The sequence below is a fragment of the Bipolaris victoriae genome (assembly GCF_000527765.1).
Source record: "Bipolaris victoriae FI3 unplaced genomic scaffold scaffold_2, whole genome shotgun sequence".
In the NCBI taxonomy this organism is placed as follows: Eukaryota; Fungi; Ascomycota; class Dothideomycetes; order Pleosporales; family Pleosporaceae; genus Bipolaris; species Bipolaris victoriae.
Genome location: NW_014575390.1, coordinates 490364 through 504245, shown reverse-complemented (window position 1 = coordinate 504245; position 13882 = coordinate 490364). Strand labels below are relative to the sequence as shown.

The 13882-nt window shown below is 52.5% G+C and overlaps 7 protein-coding genes across 7 annotated transcripts; 3 read left to right on the top strand and 4 right to left on the bottom strand.

The window, feature by feature from the left end:
* Positions 1-280: 280 nt before the first annotated feature.
* Positions 281-1133, bottom strand: COCVIDRAFT_84727 (hypothetical protein; the record flags this gene model as incomplete). Its single annotated transcript, XM_014706728.1, has 2 exons — positions 281-588; positions 671-1133. The coding sequence occupies 2 exons, from the start codon at positions 1131-1133 to the stop codon at positions 281-283; spliced, it is 771 nt and encodes a 256-aa protein (XP_014562214.1).
* A 601-nt stretch (positions 1134-1734) lies between these two features.
* COCVIDRAFT_84946 (hypothetical protein) lies at positions 1735-5592 on the top strand (the record flags this gene model as incomplete). The annotated part of the gene is made up of 2 exons (XM_014706727.1): positions 1735-3193; positions 3242-5592. 2 exons carry the CDS (start codon positions 1735-1737, stop codon positions 5590-5592), a joined length of 3810 nt encoding a protein of 1269 aa, XP_014562213.1.
* Positions 5593-6559: 967 nt separating this feature from the next.
* COCVIDRAFT_11519 (hypothetical protein) lies at positions 6560-7350 on the bottom strand (the record flags this gene model as incomplete). The annotated part of the gene is made up of 3 exons (XM_014706554.1): positions 6560-6851; positions 6908-7112; positions 7170-7350. 3 exons carry the CDS (start codon positions 7348-7350, stop codon positions 6560-6562), a joined length of 678 nt encoding a protein of 225 aa, XP_014562040.1.
* Positions 7351-7705: 355 nt separating this feature from the next.
* COCVIDRAFT_22073 (hypothetical protein) lies at positions 7706-8121 on the top strand (the record flags this gene model as incomplete). The annotated part of the gene is made up of 2 exons (XM_014706595.1): positions 7706-7794; positions 7845-8121. 2 exons carry the CDS (start codon positions 7706-7708, stop codon positions 8119-8121), a joined length of 366 nt encoding a protein of 121 aa, XP_014562081.1.
* Positions 8122-8644: 523 nt separating this feature from the next.
* COCVIDRAFT_22072 (hypothetical protein) lies at positions 8645-10315 on the bottom strand (the record flags this gene model as incomplete). Its single annotated transcript, XM_014706594.1, has 4 exons — positions 8645-8689; positions 8742-9020; positions 9076-10164; positions 10214-10315. 4 exons carry the CDS (start codon positions 10313-10315, stop codon positions 8645-8647), a joined length of 1515 nt encoding a protein of 504 aa, XP_014562080.1.
* A 1480-nt stretch (positions 10316-11795) lies between these two features.
* Positions 11796-12056, bottom strand: COCVIDRAFT_84812 (hypothetical protein; the record flags this gene model as incomplete). The annotated part of the gene is made up of 1 exon (XM_014706726.1): positions 11796-12056. One exon carries the CDS (start codon positions 12054-12056, stop codon positions 11796-11798), a length of 261 nt encoding a protein of 86 aa, XP_014562212.1.
* Positions 12057-12663: 607 nt separating this feature from the next.
* On the top strand, positions 12664-13509 carry COCVIDRAFT_84832 (hypothetical protein; the record flags this gene model as incomplete). The annotated part of the gene is made up of 3 exons (XM_014706725.1): positions 12664-12916; positions 12974-13423; positions 13484-13509. 3 exons carry the CDS (start codon positions 12664-12666, stop codon positions 13507-13509), a joined length of 729 nt encoding a protein of 242 aa, XP_014562211.1.
* Positions 13510-13882: the final 373 nt, after the last annotated feature.

Here is a 13882-nt window from a genome sequence, read left to right as displayed (position 1 = left end):
TGTCTGGGGCCTTGCCGTACTTTGGTGATTTAACGAGTTCGATGTATTAACCAGCTTACACAACGTCGAGGTGACTGTGAGATGCCATCGGTGTCTGGCAAGCACATGATGAGTATGCAACATGGTGATGCATTTCGACAACAAGCGCAATTTCACTTGCACCTGGGCGTTCCGGGGTTGGTGTTGCGATTTTTTAACAGGAACCAGACCGCAAGAGAGAGGGCTTGTTGAATAGGGCAATCGGCTCTGAACCAAAACTTGGTTGGAGGAACCGGACTCATCAGCGTTTGACGCATAGGTCGCTTCTGATTACCCATTTCTCGCCGTCGACGACTTGGCGCCCCTCGTGCAGCATACAATCTGGGCCATGGCGGTGCAAAAGGGCAAGGCCGACTTGGAGGTCCACTTGCAGCGGCTCGGGTGGAGGGCCTCTGGTCTTGGACTTGGACTTGGGTGGGTCTGGGTAAAAGACAGTTTCTCCACCGATGCATCCGGTTGCAGGAGAGGTGAGGTAAAGCAGCAAGGTCCAAGTGGTTCGTGCCTGGACTGGTGGTGAGCCAGGAATGGTGACATTGTTTGAATCATCATCTGGGCGAGTCAGTGGCATGCAGTAACTGGCGTTGTGACTAGGTAGGGCTGGTTGGCAAGCGAGGAGACGGCAGCGACGTACAATGCTGGTCAAAGAACTGGCCTTTGGTGTAGCGGTAGATGCGGATGTTGGGATTGAGACCAACGACGTCGCCGCCCCACAGACTGTGCCGCTGCTTCTCATCCAAGCCCAACGCGCCCGTGACAAGATTCTTCAATGCCGTCTGACTCCACAGCCGTTCAGCAAAGGCAGGGTCGTCAATCTGGAAGCGATCATTGACTCGCACTGCATCGCCTTTTTTGGGTTTTCCAGGAGTGGTAGTCAGCGGCAGTGAAGATAAAAAGGATACATAGGTCTTGCATAGCGCCGCTGGCCAGAAGTTGGGAATAGTAATGATTTGATTGGGGAGGACTTGTTGCAGCGCTAGGTCTGCTTCTGGTACAAGAGGAGTGAAGGCAGGCCAATTGGGCAGGGTGTGTGCGGGCTGGGGTGATGGGGCGGACTTGGTGGATGCGGCGGGCGGGGTTTTCTTTTTGGGAGCCATGGAGGTGCTTTGCCGTGTAGTGTCGTATCGTGTGGTGCAGCGATATGGGGTGTAGAGTAGTGTAGATTAGAGTAGAGTAGTGTAGTGTAGATTAGAGTAGAGTAGAGTAGTGTAGTGTAATGTAGTACAGTGGTGTGCAGCGATTTGATGCGATTGATGATGATGATAATGGTGATGGTAATTGTGGGCGACTGGCTGGACGAGGCGGGCCCGACTAGTATGGAAGGAGCAATAGCCCTGCTATACTAAGAAAGTACGATGGTTCTGCGGCCATGGCACGTGCAGCAAGATTAGACCCGGCGCAAGCCTCTCTCTCCGACAATACCAGCTTGTTTGCGACAGCTCGACTCCGGCCTTTTTGCCTGCTGTCTCTCTTGTATACGTGTTGCGCGATATCCGCCCACGGCCTGCTCGATCACGAGAAAAAACAAGCGCGCCGCTAAACCGCGTCCGTGTGCAGAGGGCGCCATCCACGACCCCCGGCCCAAAACCTCACCTCGCTCTCGCCCTCACCCACGACCAGCACCACCGCCCGATAGCCACCACGATAGCCACAACACCCAACCACCGCCCAGCTCCCTCCGAACATGGCGGCAGCAGCATGGCCGTAGCCCCGTCTAGCGAGCAGCTCCACCATGTCGTCGCCCAAGATGACTCCCCCGCCCCCGGCCACCCATCCATCCACCACCAGCGCGCTCCCGAGATGGCTTCCACCACCACTACCACCACCGCCGATGCGCCGCCAGCCCTGCCAGCCCCCAGCGCAGAGGATGCGCCTGCCAACCCCGGCCCCATGGACACCATCGACAACATGAACACGGCCAATACCCCCAGCCATCCCCAAATCTCCCCTCTCGCCGACCCCATCAACCTCGCCCAGTCTGCCGATATGAATGGCGACATGAACGGCGGCATGGCTGCAACGACCGCCATAGCTGCCCCGCTGCCCATGGATGTCGGCGCCTCAGCCTCTGCCTTCCCTGCCATGGACCCCTTCATGCCCCCAACCACAAATGAGCGCCTCACGGCTTTTGCGCGCCTGCGCTTCGATGACGGCTCCTACTACATGCACACCTACCAGATCACGCTCGGGCGCAACATCCACCTCGCTCACCGTGACATGAAGCGCCTCATCAAGGCCGAGGCGCTGCATGCCAAAGGCCATACCAAAGCCGCAGAGGAGTACCTCAACGGGAAAAAGGATCGCAAGAAGAAGAAGCGCGACCGTCGCGGTGCTCGCAGCGTCATCTCCGAAAAAGGTGGCATCGTCAACGTACCCATCGAGTCCATGCCAATGGAGTTTCAGCAGCGCCGCCAGAGCAATGCCTCCCACTCTCTCAGTTCAAACTCCCATCCAGCTGGCGAACCTGCTGAAGAGAACCCCGCCGAGCGCGCGCCTCAGAATATGCTCATGCAGACTTTTCCTGAGGTACCTGCCCAGTTTGACGGCCACGTACCCGAGGATCCCAACGATTGTCCCTTCGTGCCCATACATCCCCAGCAAATCATGGCCAAGACCGGCTCTCTGGGACCGAAGGGTATATCGCGTGAGCATGCCAAGATTTTCTTCGACTTTGATGCCGGCCACTTTTGCATACACGTCTTGGGCAACAACGGCCTGCATCATGAGGGCGACTTCTATCCAAAGGGCGAAACTGTTCCCCTGGATCACGGCGATCACCTGCTCATAGGCGCCGTCAACATCCATTTCTATCTACCCGACGTCGCGCTTACCGAGCAGCAGCGACATCGCCAAGAATCTGGCTCACGTCCTATGAGCTTTTCCTTTGAGAACGGCAATGGCCAGCTGGAAAGCGACGAACACATCAGTTCTGAGAGCGAAGACCAACAGAGTGTCAACCCGCGTCATGTCTATTACCACCACCCTGTGAGCGATAGTGACGATGACGATGGATTGGCCGACGAGGAAATGGACGATTACGAAGAGCCACTACCAAAGCCTCGCCAGAAGACTAATCTCAAACTCAAGATCAAGAACCTACCTCCAGCATCCACCTCAAAAGACAGCAAAAAGGCACACAAGAGGAAACCCCAGCACCGTGAACTCACTCCCGAAGAGCCTCCAGCAAAGAAGGTCAAGATCAAAGTCAAGGATTCAGGCAAGACGAAAGAATCTGCTCGTGAGTCTGCCAAGGAACCCAAAGCGCAGAAAGAGCGCAAGGAATCAAGGGAGCAGAAGGATACGAAGGACAAGGAGTCGATTCCGTCCAAGGAGACTAAAGAGCCAAAGGAACCCAAGGAGCCAAAGGAGCCAAAGGAGAAGGGCAAGGCGCCAGCCAAGACTCCTGCAAAGACAACTGTCAAGGACGAGGCACCTGCCGAAGAGTCTGTCAAGGACATCCCTGTGGTCACCAAGACTGAGCATCCAAGTAAGCCTCCGCCAAACGACAGCCCGCCTTTGTTGCGCAAACCACACGAAGGCGAACTGGAAGCTGGTGACATAGATGGCCTCATCACAGAAGAAATGGCCATTCAGCACAACTTGCCCCGAAACCTTATCGGTCACGTGGTTGAAAAGCGCAAAGGTCCTGGCAGGCCGCCCAAAGATGGCATCATGTCGAAGCGTCAGCGATCGCAGCTCATCAAGCAGGCCAAGGACATTGAGAGAGCGAGGGCAGCTGGCATTGATCCTGCCGATATACCCATACCGACAATTAAGCCAAAGGCACCCAAGCGTAAAGAGTCGAATGCGGGTGACGGAGAAGACGATGGTGTTGTGGAGTCTACTGAGCATGGTGATGGTACTTTGTCTGGTCTCCAGAAACAAGCCAAGCCAATGAGACCACCACGGACCCCTTCCCCAGAGATGCGTATCGAAGATTACACAGAAGAGCAGCTACAACGTCCTACTGCCAACTATGTGGTTCTTATTCACGAAGCCATCTCATCCTCCCCTACTGGTCAGATGAATCTGCAGTCCATCTACACCTACATTGAGCGCAAGTATCCTTGGTACAAATTCAAGACGACTACGAGCGGCTGGCAATCTAGCGTGCGTCACAACCTAGGCCAGCACGATGCTTTCATGAAGGGCGACAAAGAAGGCAAAGGATACCTCTGGCGAATCAATCCCGAAGTCTCGATCGAGAAGGAGCGTAGGAAGAGACAGGCTAGTCCTCCACTCAATCATGCACCACGACCACAATACTATCAGCCGCCTCCCAATGGGTACCAGCCCTATCCCCAGCCTGGATATCCATATCATCCCGGCATGCCCCATGCTATGCCGCAAGCCCCTCCAAGACTACCCCCGAGCCTTGCGCAGCCTCGTCTTCCTCCTAGTATGGCTCGCGGTGAAGGTAATGCTGCTGCTTCCAACGGGCCACAAAATGCTCCCCACCCTTCACCCTATGCATCCCCTTGGGCTGGTGGCAACACAGCCGCCAGCCCACCAGCTGCAAACCCTCCACGGCCCTACCCGCCACCCAATGCGCAGACACCAGCCGCCAACTCAGCAGCTGGGTCAAGCGGGCAGTATGGTGTCCTATTCCCCACGGCCGCACCACAGCAATCACCATATAGTGGGCCCTCGGCACCAAGCCCTTATGGTGGACCATACGCTACCACTGGCGCCAGTCCATATGGTCCTGCACCACCTCGTCCGTATGCACCGTACCCCGCAGCCGGTCAACAAGCCAATGCGCCTACCGCATCACCCGCTCAACGTAATGCCTCACCTTACGGTCCACCGCCGAACCAAGGTCCCGCACATCAAGGTTCATCAAACGAAGGCTCAGCTCCACATCCCTCCGGTCGGTACCCCATTGGTGTACATCCAGACCTCATTCGCCAGCTCGAAGCGTATCGTCTCGTGTACTTGGAGAAGAGGCCAGGGCCTGACGAGCAAAAGAAGGTAGACAATGCTATCCGGGCGTGCGTAGACAGGACCGTGCCCGAAGCATCATTGACAGAACCTGAAAGAAAGTTGCTCGAGTCCATTTGCGGTGTGGAGAGTATCAACAAGCATGTCAAGAGAAATGTTGCTGTCAAACCGGAGAACACGCCAGTCACTGTACCAGCTACTGCCGCTGGCACCGCAGCAGCAATCGCAGCAGATGCCGCAGCCAATACGTTGACTCAACACCAGCAGCAGCAACAGCAACAAAAGCCAGCTGAACAGGCTCCTTCGGGAACCAAGTCAGCGTCGCCAGCACTTCCGCGTGAAAACAGCGAGCCTCAAAAGTTTACGCCAAATATGACTGGCGCATCGCCAGCACCGCCTGCCTCGGCGCCACCCTCGACTGCAACCCCAGCACCTCCCGCAGTTCCTTCACACCGACCAAGCGTCGAGCCAATCACTCCTGTTCCCGGTTCACCAGCAGTCCCGAACGGCACCCCGTTGCGGCATCCATTGGCCGAGTCGACTGCAGATAGCACGGCCCGACCAGAAGAGAGCACCAAGGCCGAGCCGAGCGAAGAGGCTGCAAAGACGGAGTAGGAGTTTTGTTTTCTTGTAATGTTTTAGCTATTGAGCGATGGCATGTATATTCTTTTCTCCTTCATCCTTTGGCCGACTGAACTCTACTCTTTTGCGCAATCGCGCCGTGTTTGGTTGACCCTTTGAAAAGTTGGAAAAAGAGACCACTATGCTTTTTTTTGAACCTATCGGACTACTTCTTATCGGTGTTTAGCACGTGAGGAAGCGAAACTACTGTACTCGATACCCATCAAATAGCGTAGCTTTGTTGGAAGGGGGTCAAACAGGAGTTTTCTCTTTGGTGATGGGGCGTAGATGGGTGTTTTCTGGCTTACCTCCATGGTAAAGCTTTCAAAAGTGAAATTTGGAATGGAGAAGAGAAGAAAAAAAATCGGAGCACCATGTGCTATTATGGCTACTACTGCATGTATGAATGATCAAAAAAGCCTGTCTTTTACACTTACTCCTTTCACTACCGTCTGCGTGTGTACATGTGCAAACTGGCTATTTACCTGCTTTTAGGTCCTCCTTTGTTCCAGAAACTCACCTTCTTGTGAAGCATCCCTTTTCTGGGAATTTGTCGAATCGGTGAGTACCGCGCCACTTATTTCCGGCAAAAGAAGAGTTGAGTGGTAATTGGCTACTAGACAAAAAAAAGGGGGGTCAGATGAGCCAAGGGGACAAGTCGCCAAAGAAAAAAGAGCGCACTGAGATTCGTTGGAGATTGCAAGGTATTAATATTCTCCATTTCCCTGCCATTCTTCATTACGTGCAGCCTCCAAACACAAACGTCTGGGTGCATTCGATACGAAGATCCAAAGAAACAACTAAATGCCCCAAGTGACACAAAAGGAAAATGGTGAGGAATCAAGGTTAGAGAAGAAAAAAAAGTTGAAGCCTATAACCTGGGCTTCTGACCATATCGCCATACGCCTAAAGACAATCACCGCCCACGGGCAATGTCCATGTCTGGTGGACCATGTCTGCTTTACATGGCCATCTCTGCTTGCAGTTTCCGCAGCTCCTCTTCCTCGTCGTCTTCCTCGACTCGCTGTGGTGCCTTGGGATTCGTGCTGGGAGCCTGTGGCAACTTTTGGCTCGAGGGCGCGTCGTGAATGGGGACACTGCCAGTATTGAGCATTTGCTCGTCCAACTTCTCTTGTTGTAGTTCTGCCAGTTCCTCATCTAGCTCGTCTTCGTCGATACCATTGTTTGCAATGCTCGAGGTAATTGCTTCGCTTATCTCTTCGCCAATAGCGTGTTGTTCGCGCAAGCCTTCCCTAGATATGCAATTAGTGACTGTTGTTGAGAATGAGCGATTTTGGGTATGACGTACATGACGTCGTCGACCTTGTCAATAGTTAGGCCAGCATGTATCTGCTTCATGGCGGCACCAGCATTCTTCATGGCATCCAGCGTCTCCTTGTTGATATTCGCCGACTCGATGGAGTAAATCTGCTGCTCAAGAGTCATGATCTGGGAGCTTGTCTGCTCGAGCGAATGCTCAAACTGCTTCTTTCGCCGTAATGCGGATTTGGCAGCTGTGGTGACTGTCAGCGACGTTATCTGGGGGAGCAACGGGCCCGGAATGCACGTACCTTGCTTGTTGGTAGAGACGTACTTTCGCGCCAAGGCATCCTGCTCGTCCATTTGGTTTTGGAGATGCTTCTCTCTCTTGTTCAGCATCTCGAGCTGGCCGCGAAGCTGAAGGATTGCCTTCTTGGGGGCCTCCTTCTTCGCCTGGCCGCCGCCGAACCAGCCCAGACCCCAGCCGCTCATAATTTCGTAGCTCTAGATGTCTCGATCAGCTCTGGACTTATCGCACGCTGCGCTCGTGGGCTCAGATAGGCGCTTCGGGTGCCTATCGAAGAGTGGGATGGCGGGGCTGCGGGGCGATGCGCGGCTTGGACGTACTGTGTGGAATATGAAGAAATTATCGGAGGAGTCGTTGAGAGAAGAAGATTCGTGCGTGTTTGTTGTGTTGGTGGTGCGGTGGTGAAGTGTTTGAGGGCTGCCTGGCTGGTCATGAATCGGGCCTGGATGCACGAGGGTATGATGTCGCTCGCACTAACCTTGGCACGTGCACAACAGACCCCGGCCTTAGTTTCCACCGCCTTCTGTGCCTTCAACCACCATGTCTTCTGCTCCGCCTGCCTCGAGCCTTGTGCTGCTCAGCGACCTCCCAAAATGCGCGCGGGGGACAAAAGTCCGCTTCCTGGGCTGGTACATTGCGCCCGTGAGACTAACACACGCAGCAGCTGACACTGATGCAGTATCGATGAGTACACTGTGAAGACGGCAACCTTACGCCTCAAACACAACTATCCCGTCCTTGCCGACCCTGTTATTGCCTACCTAGATATTGAACATGTGCTGGAATGCGCCAAAAATACCGACGTGGATGTTGGCACCTGGCTCAACGTCATCGGCTATGTGCAGCAGACAAAGCGCAAGGCAGTCTCGGTTCAGGCCGTCCTTATCTGGAATGCTGGCAATGTTGACTTGGAAGCCTACCAAAGCGCTATCCAGGCTCGCAAGACTGCTTCGTGAGATTCACTATGGCCATGATTTTTCTCCTGCAATGGTGCTACATCAACGTTGGTGCAGGTGTTGATGTGGGATGCCGATCATCGAGTCCGCCAGAAGCAAGCGCGACATATACGCTATCGCATTGTAGACGCACGCCTAAATATGGCGTGCTTGACCGAGACAAGTCCAAAATTAGCATAGATTTGGATGATCAATCCATGCGTGCTGGCCTCAAGCCAAACATGGTCATCTCGACGACTACGACTGTTTCAATCATCATGTGCTGGCAGTAAAGAATCACGTGATTGAGACTGCAGTCTGATTCTGCGCACTTTGTACCATGATTCTTAACTTTTCTTTGGAGCAAATACCTGAAAGAATAAGTGATAGAAAGACAAAATTGCGGTCATGGGAGAAAACGCAATAACTACCACCTCACGACAAGCTGAGTTTGCAATATCCAATTACTACATTCTTGCCTAGTCTCATCTCCACACCCGTGCGCTTGAACTGAACGTTGAGCGAAGTATCACAACTTCATAGTTCACTTGTTCACGTGGCTCAGTACAACTTCCAGCGGTTTCTTTTCCTACTCAGGCTTTAGCAATCACTTCATCAAGAATCCAAAACGACACACTTACCCAAAGAATATAGGTACTTTGCTCGCCCCAGTCAAATACATCTTTTGGATCCTTCAGTGCCAAGTTAAAACTCCACAAAAGCCTTGAAAGTATGAGCCGCAACTCCTGATAGGCAACTTTCATGCCTATGCACATATGTCTGCCCACCTGGAAGGGCTGGAATACTGTCATGTCGTCGTTTTTGTTGAGAGTGAGAAAACGCTCTGGAATAAATGAGTTGGGGTTGGAAAAATTGTACGACTGGCGAAATGCGGAGAATTGGTTGAAAACGACATAGGTCTAGAACATATTGTGTCAGCTGTGAAACATTTGACATGAACAAAATGCATCTTACTCCGCCGGGAACCCAGCGATCACACACCAGGTCTCCACCTTCTGGCACGACTCGGGGTAATCCGATGACAACGGGTGGGCCGAGACGCATGCCTTCGTGTATTACCGCGTTGAGGAACGGCAGGTCGCTTGTTGTTGCGACAGTAATATCACTCTCGTTTTGAAACTGTTCTCGAATCTCACGTGTCAAACGATGGAGAACACCTCGGTGTTGAACCAGCATTCTCGTGATGGCGGTCAATGCACTGGCCGTCGTTTCGCTTCCAGCAAAAGCTATCACCAACAGGTTCATGCCCCATTCCTGGTCGGTAAAGTGGTCTTTCTGATCAGTGTACTTTTTCGTTGGTGTTACCCAGTCCGGCCGCTCTACATCTTGTGCTATCCGTTTTTTGGCCTGTGCAAAACTCATCTGGCGATGGTCTACACTCCGCTGCAGAATCCGTTTTGGGATTATGTATCGCAAGATCTTGTCAACAGGGGGGTAAAGATTGACTGCTGCGATCATAGAAAGTCCCCTGCCAAAATCCTGTGCAATCTCAACCCACGGATGGGCCTTCCCGTTGTCAACACAGCCAAAGGACTCGCCATAAGAAAAATCCCCAGCCAGATCAAAAGTGAGAAAATTGAACCAGTCGGTGAGATCTACAGTGTTACGTTTCTTCAGTTGTGCCATGAAGCCGTCAACATGCTGCTCTATAACGGGAGCCTGACTCTTGAGACTCTTTTCTGAGAAAGCGTTGGCAAAAGCACGTCGATACCGTGCGTGAGTATCTTCATGCCAATCCATAATTGTAGTTGGCTCCTCGGGCGACATCTTCTTGAAGAAGGTTCGCGTCTTTTCAAAGGGCTGATGTCCGGACCTGTTGACATAGATGTCTCTGAAGGCCCGACCATCGGCGTAAGACAGCTCGTTTGGTGCTATGCGTACGATGGGCCCATACTTGGCATGAAACTCATTGTAACGCCTGTGGATCTGCCCGCGTTGGGTGGAGACAACGTACGGGAAGCGGAAACAGCGCCATAGTAGTGGCCCGGGGTAACCTCGGAGAGGATGCAGGAACACGTTATAGAAGGCGTATGCGAATATAGGCTTGATCGAAACATGAGCTTCGGCAGGGTGTTGATGGAAACGTTCTTACCACGGTGATAAGCCATATACCTGCAACTATTGGATGCAAGCTAGTCAATGGCACCAGCAGTCGCCAAAAACCTGAAGTTTCGTGGTCATCTGCACTTGCCATGATGATACCTTGGCTGGCTCCTCGTTCTGGTCTGGTTGATTGTGCCTTGGTGTTGGAGTAAGTACAGTACTGCACAGCTGTCAAGCCAGGCGAAAGAGTGGTGGCGAGAAATTGCCCCACTTTTAACGATTCCCTGTCTGGAGTTCAAAAGTCATGATTTCCTTGGGATTGCCATCCACATTCTCGCCGTATCTTGCTCGCTCCTACACATATTCGAAATAAAAGGGTTAGGTATCACGACGCCATGTAAGAGGGGTGAGAAATTCGAAACTTAACAGCCGCGATAAGCGATCCAAGGAGATGGTACAACTGCCCATGGTCGCCTGAATTGGATACGGCTTTAATATTCACCGTACCGACTTCGGCTGGTCCGAGAAACAGAAGCACGCGATAGATTACAGGCAGAACGGGGTGCATCTGCTGTCACGACAGATGTCACAGTCTTAGATGTCACTATACAGCTTACATGGAAACTACCCGTCAAGCTGTTTGAGAAGCACGCCAAAATGCGGATCAAAACAAAACGGACCGTTACCAAGAGCGATGCCAACAATATCAAGGCTGCCTCCTGCAGGCGTTCGTTAGGCTGGGGGAGCGTCGCGGAGTAGTGTGGGATCGCTGAAACAGTTCGCTTCGTGTTCTGACACAATTCACCATGCGAACTCCATGGATTTACAAACAGTCGTTCGAGTACGCTGATCCTTCGCACGGTTTTTGCCTTGCGCGTCCTGACGAAACGTCGGGATGATTTTGTTCATCGTCTCCCCGACGTCGTCCCATGATGTACCGCGGGCGCACCCGCTAGCTTGCTGTGCTCCACAGGTGCAAGCTGACTGCGCAGCGCAGCGAAAAAGAAAGCAGGCTAATATCACTCCTTTGGCCGCCATGCAGCACACTAACACGCCAACATTGCCCCTCTCGTATCGCATACCTACCAGGAATGACTCCCATCGGTTGTCAGACGATAGGAGCGCATTTTGCGGCTTGTGAATATTCGCATCTTGAAGTCCGGAGCACGACTTTGCCCAGCAGACTTCCGCTTATACAGCTTCCCTATAGAGGTTTCACCAAGCATGTTTGCCGGTATCCATGACTAGGCAAGGCGAACCCCCTGCTCGTACTGATATAGAAAACTGGGCCAGAAACAAAAAAAACCTGGAGTCAGCGGGAGAGAATATGCTCAACCTCTTACACAGCGAGCGTCAGGCTAGACGCGCCTAACCGAAGCTGTGCAAAAAGAATGTGTTTTGATAGAGTCGTCATCGATGAGACACCAACGCGACCCATGCCGTAATCCTCAGGCAACGAGGCAGCTATCTTCCCACGTTGCAACGGTCTGACATGGAGCTTATGACTGCCGTATCTTCCGTTGGCCTCTGATATAGACCCAATTAATTAGCCCACATTACGGCTTGAAGCGGGGCTTTCGATAGAGCGTGCATACCGCTATCGGGTCATTTGCTGCCATTGTTGGGCCACATTAGGTCTTTTTATCGGCCAGATGTATGCAAGGCGCCTGCAGCGCACGGACAGCAGGTGAAAGCCAAAGTGCCCAGACCTCCAGCCAGCCTCCCGTTCGGGCACACCAGCGCGAACCCAACCTCCAAGCTGTGGAATTACCGAATCTGTGCCGGCGTTTGACCTTTGTGTGGAAGGTCCGACACTGAAACTGTAAATTCCTTTGAGAACTATTGAAAGAGTGAGACAGCCATGCCACCTCCCTACGCTGAATCCTCGCCATGTTGTTGGTTTCTGCCTTGGCTATGGAGCTGCTGTCCAAGATGCCAACATCTGTCCGCGCCCACATGCGCAAAATAGAGGCTCAGCACCAAAAGAGACAGCGCCACGGGAACGCGGCTCAGCAGAAATACAGATGCCCATCGTAGCGCTCTCCACATTCCTGGATTGGGGCTTGAGTTTGCACGTATCAGCGCTTATACGAGGTACAAGCCTTTTACCCAGCTTGCCAGGAGCGGCAAAGTGTTATGCACAAGAACGGCCACCCTGACGCGCTAGAGCCACGTCCAGGTCTCACCAGCCTTTGGTGTGCATGTCGCTTCAAGGATTGATATTAAAGATCTGGCCAGGATGGTGGTCTGTGTTGACGTACATACACATGGCAGCGCATGCACACCCATGTAGGCCGCCTGGCGAACGGCCCAGGACAAAGTTCAGTGTAGAAGGTATAAGTGTATCCAACCGCCAGCGCCAGAAAGTCGTGATACAACAAGTACTTCTCCAAACACCTCGACATTGGCAAAGAATAAGGGACAGGCTCTTTTGGTTCTACTCAGACATTGCATTATCAACAACTCTCCCAACATCAACTTGTGCGAACATTCGTCAATATGCTCTTCTCCACAATCACAGCAGCATTCTTCTGTGCCACTTCTGCTTATGCAGCTGCTCTTCCCCCAGCTCCTGGAAAGCCACACAATTACACTCCCGCGAAGAACCTCGATAATCTTGCCAAACTCTTCCCTCAAAGTGACCTTACAAGCCCGGATGGCATGGCACTCAAGTATGTTGTACTTGGAATCGGTACACAAAACTATACCTGTGCAAACGCAAGCGCAGTTCCTGGTACTACTGGCGCTGTTGGTAAGTCTTTTTTTTTCAATTGCATACAGAAGCAGTCCTAATGTTTGCCTTCACCAGCTACCTTGTACGATATCGGAACGAAACTCAACAACGACCGAGATGCCAAGTGGAAGATTGCAACCATCTCCCCCCTTGCCCTCTCCATGGCCGAATGGGCCCCCCAACTAGTCGACATGAGTCTTCAGGCTCAAGGCTTTCAAAATGTTGCTGGACACCACTTCTTTGCCGATGTTGCCGGAACAAACACCCCAACATTCGCCTTTGACCAGCTCAGTGCCCCATACCCTCTGTGCCAGGTCGCAAAACTCGGCGCCGTCGATGCACCGAAGACTGCATGCACAGGAAAGAACGGTCTTCCTGCTGTTCAGTGGCTCTACCTGCAGCACAAGGCGGGTATCGCCCAAGGAGGCATCACCACTGTCTATCGTGTGGAGACTGCTGGTGGCAACAAGCCTGCAACATGCCAGGGCATGCCACCTACATGGGAAGTCAAGTACGCTGCACAATGTAAGTCCATAGAGAATAACACATGTCTCCACATTGCATTCGGCCACTAACGCCTGTCAGACTGGGTCTATGGTCCAAAGCAGTAAGCGCTGGGCTTACGACGCTCGTTTCGACAACGTTACGACAACACCAAACTTTCTGTGCTCCCCATGACCTTTTGTCTATGCATAGGGTGGTCGCGCGCGGCTACAACTATCTTTCCAAGGACTGGGATCATGGGGTCAAGTGTGCAACCTTTTTCTTCGTCACTGTATCTTTTTTTTTCTCCTTCTTCATATTTCTTGTTTTTAATCACGATACCCCTTCTGTTCTAGTGTGCATGGATTTTACCAATGTTTTAGTCTTGCAAGGGAGGCACTATCCAAGGCAATACGGCGTTTATAGAAACTATGCATTGTTTGGTTTGCATAAACAACTCATTCAGTGCTCTAACTCTTACAATCTTGGTTTTCGACTACT